Source organism: Schistocerca nitens, chromosome 2 (assembly GCF_023898315.1).
Source record: "Schistocerca nitens isolate TAMUIC-IGC-003100 chromosome 2, iqSchNite1.1, whole genome shotgun sequence".
Taxonomy (NCBI): Eukaryota; Metazoa; Arthropoda; class Insecta; order Orthoptera; family Acrididae; genus Schistocerca; species Schistocerca nitens.
The window spans coordinates 638,061,388-638,069,875 of NC_064615.1; the positions used below are offsets into that span (position 1 = coordinate 638,061,388).

The window sequence follows — 8,488 nt, forward strand, 5'->3', positions numbered from 1 at the left end:
TGCAACCTACATCCTTCTGAATCTGATTAGTGTATTCATCTCTTGGTCTCCCTCTACGATTTATACCCTCCACGCTGCCCTCCAATACTAAATTGGTGATCCCTTGATGCCTCAGAAAATGTCCTACCATCCGATCCCATCTACTAGTTAAGTTGTGCCACAAAATCCTCTTCTTCCCAATCCTGTTCCATACCTCCTCATTACTTATATGATCTACCCATCTAATCTTCAGCATACTTCTGTAGCACCGCATTTCGAAAGCTTCTATTCTCTTCTTGTCCAAACTAGTTATCGTCCATGTTTCACTTCCATACATGCCTACGCTCCATGCAAATACTTTCAGAAATGACTTACTGACACTTAAATCTATACTCGATGTTAACAAATTTCTCTTCTTCAGAAACGCTTTCATTGCCATTGCCAGTCTACATTTTATATCCTCTCTACTTCGAACATTATCAGTTATTTTGCTCCCCAAATAGCAAAACTCCTTTACTACTTTAAGTGTCTTATTTCCTTATCTAATAAGCTCAGCATCACCCGACTTAATTCGACTACATTCCATTATCCTCGTTTTGCTTTTGTTGATGTTCATCTTATATCCTCCTTTCAAGGCACTATCCATTCTGTTCAACTGGTCTTCCAAGTCCTTTGCTGTCTCTGACAGAATTACAATGTCATCGGCGAACCTCAAAGTTTTTATTTCTTCTCCATGTATTTTAATACCTACTCCAAATTTTTCTTTTATTTCCTTCACTGCTTGCTCAATATACAGATTGAATAATATTGGGGAGAGACTACAACTCTGTCTCACTCCATTCCCAACCACTGCTTCCCTTTCGTTTCCCTCGACTCTTATAACTGCCGTCTGGTTTCTGTACAAATTGTAAATAGCCTTTCGCTCCCTGTATTTTACCCCTACCACCTTCATAATTTGAAAGAGAGTATTCCGGTCACCATTTTCAAAAGCTTTCTCTAAGTCTACAAATGCTAGAAACGTAGGTTTGCCTTTCCTTAATCTAGCTTGTAAGGTAAGTCGTAGGGTCAGTATTGACTCACGTGTTCCAATATTTCTACGGAATCCAAACTGATCTTCCCCGAGGTTGGTTTCTACTAGTTTTTCCATTCTTCTGTAAAGAATTCGCGTTAGTATTTTGCAGCCGTGACTTATTAAACTGATAGTTGGGTAATTTTCTCATCTGTCAACACCTGCTTTCTTTGGGATTGGAATTATTATATTCTTCTTGAAGTCTGAGGGTATTTCGCCTGTCTCATATATCTTGCTCACCAGATGGTAGAGTTTTGTCAGGACTGGCTCTCCCAAGGCTGTCAGTAGTTCTAATGGAGTGTTGTCTACTCCCGGGGCTTTGTTTCTACTTATTAATAAAGAAAATAAGTTTCCTGTATGAGTCCGCAATTGTTGTGAATATTTTGTGGATGAAAACTGCTAGTTAGCTTAATAAATGTCTTTGTTTATCACATTGCTCCGTCTACTGCTATCATCAGTTATCGGCAGCAAAAATCAAAGGAACGTGAATAGCGACAGGCGTTTGTTATACAGCGTCAATCATCACAAGACAAAAAATCTAAAAGTTCTCTTTTCATCGAACACGCGTAATAATAACAGCAAGCACCAATTTTATAATTGGAACATCATGTTAATGGATAATGTACTTTATGCATAAGTTCATGCGGCTGTTGTGTAAGATATTATAGTGTAGCAGATTCAATGAATACTTGTTGTCAAGTTCAGATGAACTCCAGATGGACTAAGTGCCGCCATTTAAAAACAAAATTTACGAATTTGGGACTACACTCATTTAAATCGTGTTTTATAATTTGACTTAGAATGACTGCAATTTAAAGACTGTCTGTCTTTTTATAACTATGAAGGGAGAAGAAAACAGAAGGCTACGCCCCGGACACTAGCACCACCTATCGGCTGGAATCTGCATGTTTGTGAAATTTTTTGAGTCCCATTTGTAGTTCACGTTCGTACTTGAAGCCAGCGTGAGGTATAACATTTTTTTATATTGGACCCGAACTTTGGTTTGCAAGTTCTAACTTTTTTTGGTCACTGATCCACTGTTTGGAAAAATTAACTTTTTAGTTTTATCATCCTTCGTAGTTTGATGTTGTATAACATGGCAAGTAATGTAATGACCTCACGTCAACTTTTGAGGTGCAGTATGTAACTGGGTACATATTATGGCCGAGCATGGTTATCGTCTCAGCCGCGATGACGTACTTGGACTTTACTGGAGAGTAGCAGAGAAGGTGGACATGACCAGTCTTGCTAACAGACATGACGATGCAAAACAGCCCCCTGTCTGCAGTACTATTCTTAGAGTTTACAGTAGCCTTGAGTGCACAGACCCTCAACAGAAGACCATGACATTGCGAAAAAGCATCATATATCATTTTTATTATTCTTACAGCACGTTTCTGAGGTCTTTTTTCCTTAAATATATGTTACCACAAGACATTATTCCTTAAGACGTTATTGAAAATGTGCGAAGTGTATCAACATACTGAAGTGTCTCCTCCTCAGGAATTGCAACGGTTCGAAGTGCAAACGTGAATGAAGTAGGTTGTTTCAGGAGTTCCAAAATCTGTGTTTCCCGTTTAAATTTTAATCCCTCGTATGGAGAAAAAACTTTTTGCAGTTTCCTCAGTAGTTATTAATTACTGACCATGCGTTATATTTATAATAGCTGCATTACCTCTAGATGTGCAAAACTGAGTATATTGTGTTTTTCTGAAATTGAGAGTGAGATCATTCGCAGGATCATTACTTATCATTTCTTTTGTTGCTGTGGGGCTCATGTTTCTATTAATTACAATAGTAGTGTCATCCGCTAAAAGAATTATTTCTCCTTGATGTAATTAGACAGGAGGCCATTTTCATATATGAGAAACAATTGTGGACCTTGTATAGAGCCTTGTGGCAGCCCATAAATGATTTCTCACCGCTCAGAAGAATCCTTAGGAGTCGTCAACGTACTAAAATATATTGGCAACCGTGCAGTTGTATTTGACGCCGGCCAATATATTTTAGTACGTTGACAACTCCCAAGGATTGCTTGTCTTTTAATTCTTTGTTTCTCCCAAGGATTTTGACGGTTTTATTCTGTCAGATGTGGATGGTCATGTGCTGTCCAGGCTCGTGTTTTGACAGAGTTTTGCAGATGTTTTACTGATTATCTACGGTTCGTATCGGATGCCCATCTGCCGGTTAAGCCATGTTTTTTATACGCACTTGCACCTTGGAAGTCATAGCACATGAAGTATTACCTTGTTCGGTAGGTTATGTTGATTAATAGCGCTTTTATTTATGTCGTTTCATTCTATAGCCAGATTTGACCTCAAGTTACGCCTCCAGGGTACGAAACCGGTCGTCATACAGGGAAACACACAGTAAACAGGTAATGCGGATTTGGACTTTCACTCAGTTTAATATAGACTGTTTTATCATCTTTGATTTTAAATGCTTTGATTGTCCGTCACATTATGCACAAGTTCTTTAACGGTGGTTGCCCGACTTATCAGATTATTTGTAAAGATATATTCACTGATTTGTGTTCTATGATATACTTACCAGGGATCCTCCTGGTTGCAGGGGGAGAAGGCGGCGCACGCGGCAGCTTCCTGAGGCGGGGCAGGGAGCGAAGCCTGCCGGACCGCCGCAGGTCCGCTGCCTGGAGGAGAAGTCAGTGGTCAGCACAGGACATACGTAACCCGGCAGGGACCGTCTTGTCCCTAGACGTGACTTAAATATTATATGGCCGCTGCTACCACAAGTCTGGCTTGTAGGAGATGGTCAGCAACTCTTCGAGAACGGTTAGGAGCAAACAGTGCTTCATAAAGAACACCACTGTCAGGATTTTCTCGTCTACGCTCCCACTTGAACCCGCATAAAAAAAGAAAGAAAAGACGTGGATAGTGAAATCTTGGAGACTACTGATATCAATATTCGTGATGTATTGCATTCTAACGCCGTCAGTTTGTTGATTTGTACCACTAAATGTTAAGGGATGCCGCTATTAAGTAGCTTACGTACTGTTCATCGTTTGTATCTGGTCTGAAATACTGATTACTTTACTGATGGCCGATCTGAAAGCAAGCGCCTGTGATCGTGGCCAGGTTACAGGATTGCTAGTAATTTAATATGGCTCCGAAATCCTCAAGAGTTCAGAAAAATTGGTAAAGCACCTCGATTTGTAACGATCGGATGGTTCAAATAGCTCTAAGCACTATGGAACTTAATATCTAAGGTCATCAGTCCCCTAGACTAGAACTACGTAAACCTAACCAACCTAAGGACATCACACGCATCCATGCACGAGGCAGGATTCGATCCTGCGACCGTAGCAGCAGCGTGGTTCCGGACTGAAGCGCCTAGAACCGCTCGGTCACAGCGGTCGGCTAGCCATCGGACTGACGTCTACCATATTCGAGTACTGCTCAAAATGAGCACATTTTCTCACGATAGCGACGAAGTAATTAACATGTTGAACTAGGATTCGGAAGGACGGTTTCTCATATACTTGTCATCCTCCTTTAGGACATGTGGCGTAAAACAAACTTTCATCTCGTTTACGTAGTAAATTTCTACACAACGCCCCAGTTAAGTAACTCAACTGTCTATGACGATTCAAGCTACTGTTACAATAACGTCGATGTCGTGAAGTTTCTTTCTTTTTTTAAAAAAAAAAATCCTCATGTTTCATAGTGTGTTTAATAGTAATGAAGTCAAGTAATGTTCTCGCAATGGTAAATATTGTTGCGTCCAGTGTGCTGAAGTGATATATTGATGAATATGCAACTGTCAGTAAGGCTGCCGTACGTGAACATATTCAACAATAGAATCTTGCATATCTTACCTATCAGGATCGTCCGTGGACGTTTAATTTAAACCTCTGCATTTATTTCCTCTACGAGGATACTAGCAAGGGATCCCTGACTTTTATAGCACCAGTGGTCCAATATCTTGTATGTTCTCTGATACACGATCACCATGCCACTGGTAAAATTCCAAATGTACAACGCTCGTCAGTCCATGACTTCGGTGCCATTGCCATTGTTTCTGTGGCAACGTTGTTCTCACTTGAAGTTAGATTAGCCATGGTACTGGTACGGACAGTATGTCTGGCGAAACGTAGCTACAAATGATCATGAATGGAATGGATTGTAGCTATCCAACAGTGAACTGAAAATGAGTAGCTACTCTGTGCTCAATTTATCACCTATCATAGAGGCCACTGAACGCAGAACATCCATACAACTGAGTTAATATAATGTGCTTTAATAAGGTATGATATAGTGTCTTTCTTAGCTTATATGGGGACTGTCAGTATGAAATAATCTAACATCACGGTGATTAATTGCAGACTAGGTGTCGCAAGTGTTATCTCTCTAACGAGCAGCTACCTTTTATTCCATTGCTAATCATTGTACTCCGATATTCCTGTCGTCCTTTTACAGAGTTGTCTTTTGACATTGTGTTCAATAGGAAACTTCTAAGTCTGTGCAAAGCAAAAACGAATAAAAGTCACAACATAATAGGGGAGAGTGTTGTACCTTGGAACACTTTTCAAACTTTCGTCTCTAGCGAGCCTTATAAAAGATGTTCAATACATTTATTTTGTTCCATTTTGAAAGTATAAGATTCGCTTTATGCTGCAAAGTTTTTCTGAATTTACAAAAATCACTCCCAAAGACTAGGGTGTTTCCAAACTCGAATAACTGTTTCAAGGTACACCATGTTCATGTACTTAGGAGCAAATACTCTATCATAATTTAAAAATGCTACAGTCGAGAAAATCTTGTTAGTTCTACATCTAATATTGTATTCATTACATTACTTCTTGATTGCACACCAATAATCAATACCTGAAATCAAATTAAGAAGTATTATCAAAAATGAGGTACAAGTTAAAAGCATTTTAAAATAGAAATCCATACAAAGTTCAGTTTTCAAGACAGGAAAACTGTTAAGACATTAACGAAATTCAGTTCATCCGCAAATGTCATATGTTACAGAGTAGGAGAAGAAGTTCTTCCGTTTCAAGGTACGAGAATGTACACACCCGATGAAGTATGGCTTAACCATCCATACGTTTTGTAACGAGAATGAAATTTTCACTCTGCAGCCGTGTATGCACCGATATGAATCTTGCTGGCAGATTAAAACTATGTACCAGACCCGAACTCTGAACCTTTGTCTTTCGTGGGCAAGTGCTCTACGGACCGAGCTACCAAAGCCAGACTCACGACCTGTCATCGCAGGTTTACTTCCGTCAGTACCTCGTCTCCAAACTTCCAAACGTCAAAGAAGCACTTCAGAAAAACTTGCAATACTAGCACTTCTGGTGGACATAAGACCGTGAGAACAGCTCCTGAGTCGTCCTTCTGTAGCTTAGTCGTAAAGCACTTGCTCACCAAACGCAAAGGTCCCGAGTTCTTCGAGTCTCCAACCCGCCAAGAAGTTAGGTTACATTTTCAAAGTATACTGAATTTTGCTCTCGATAAACGGCTATCACTGACGAGTTAACAGCAACTTCTAAATAGCTTTAATATATTATACAGCATTCAAATGCGTACTACTCGTGACACGAACTCTCCACAAAACACAGCCTCATCTCTCACAACAACAAAAACTGTCGAAAATGCTGGAAACTGCTTATTGCTGGTTCCAGTGCGGATTCATTCATGTGGTTCTAGAATCAGCCACTTGATCGAAACTCCGACCTGGGAACATCATGTGTTCCCAAGTACAGTATCATCCAGGAACAACACTTTCCCCTCCAAGTTAATTATAAGAAGCAGTTAGCGACAGTTATGTACGTGATACCGCTTCCGTAGATGAGATCTTTGACGCATGCTTGTGTGGTAGTGCTCGAGTGGGAAATAGGTGGTCCGAATTCTAGGTGAATTTTCAGCGCCGTTTTTTCACTAGTGCCATAAAGTTCATGATCACCACTTTACATCATTTGCATGGAGTAAATTCGAAACCTAACATAAAATGAGTCCATATGGGATTGTTTATGGTGACTGGTGGTCATCCGTCACTAGAACGAGGACGTTAAATTTGACGGCCCCCTTCATGCATTTGGAGAATGGTGGTCTATGTGCCAGCACCCTAGTCCTTCTCGCACCATCATACAAGAGAATAGTGGCACCACACTAAACACACTCGAAATATAACGCACAAAAACTTTCCGATTAAGTGGCTAAACAACCTCTGCAAGTCTCTCAGCCGGCACTGTACGTCGATTCTTTTTCCTCCGTTCCACTTATGACTGTAATGCATCACAGAATATAAGCGGCATTTCAGGATGGAAAAGGTGGAGAAATCGGCCGTGGCAGAGCACGCGCTGTGTGAGGCCGACCACACAGTAAAATTCGCTGACATGAAAGTTCTGGCTGTAGAGAAGAGCTATCGCACCTACTTGTTCAGAGAAGCTATAGAAATACACAAGCATGAGGATAGCTTCAATAAGAACAAAGAAAGCCTCAAAGTGAACAGATCCCGTACTCCTGTACTGTAGTGAACGGCCGTAGTAAGAGGAGAACCACACTAGAAATGACCACAGAAAAGCCCTTGAATGTTGGTACGCAAGGTACATGCAATCTGCGGCAGCAAGCTCGACTCCAGTCCACGACCAGCAATGGAGAGTGAAGCTCTGACAATGCCAGCCACTCGCGCTGGCGAATCGTCAGAAAAATCATCAGACAAACGTCGGCTGAAGAACGCGAGACAGGGGCCGACAGGCAGTTTCTCAACAAGTGGGCACCAAAGCCTTAACAATTTCGTGCATCGAACAATAAATTGCAGTGACGAAAATAATCTGTATGAATTGCGTCTAGTTAGTAATAACGGTCAGAGTGCAACAATCTTGGTAGTACATATTTTCATATAGTTTCAAAATAATGGAATTTAAAAAAATAGCTATAATGTGTCTCTTCCTTTAAGGATCTACTAAGTGGCTGTATTCGAGTTACTGGCACTTGAGCGACAACTAAATTAGTTTCGAACTCAGTGCTTTTTATCCATAACAGCAGTGGGCTATGAGATAACAGTTTCCTGTAAAATTACGCTGCCCATGAAACAATATCCACTTACCATTAGCTTTTTGTTACAACTTAAAGAATGGCTAGGATCAAGGTATTTTACTTGATACTCACCAACGCAGAAGCCAGAAACAGAATGACAACTAAAGCGCACTTCATTGTGGTCACCAGTGCGAAAGACGCGATGTGTAGCGGTTTTATACAGCCAGAAGCTTCGGGCATTACATGTAGCCTGACCTTGGTAAATTCCACATACATACTCGATAAAAGAAATCTGATAAATATACACAAAGTCATCCGTCCGATAACGAAAACAAGTGTCTTTAATCGAATGAGGCGATTTCCGGTAGCTGAAACTAGCTGATTTGGTGACAGTCATGCACAATATACCTCGCTCTCCAAAATTAGAACTGTA

General features: G+C 40.6%; 1 protein-coding gene across 1 annotated transcript in view; it reads right to left on the reverse strand.

The window, feature by feature from the left end:
- LOC126235217 (brachyurin-like) overlaps nt 1-8,232 on the reverse strand; it is a 31,002-nt gene extending 22,770 nt beyond the window's left edge. The window contains exons 1-2 of the mRNA XM_049943948.1: nt 8,188-8,232; nt 3,599-3,698 (exon numbers count right to left, since the gene is read on the reverse strand). Of these exons, the coding sequence (XP_049799905.1) occupies nt 3,599-3,698; nt 8,188-8,232 (145 nt within the window). The remainder of the gene's footprint in view (nt 1-3,598; nt 3,699-8,187) is intronic.
- Between the last annotated feature and the right edge of the window lie 256 nt (nt 8,233-8,488).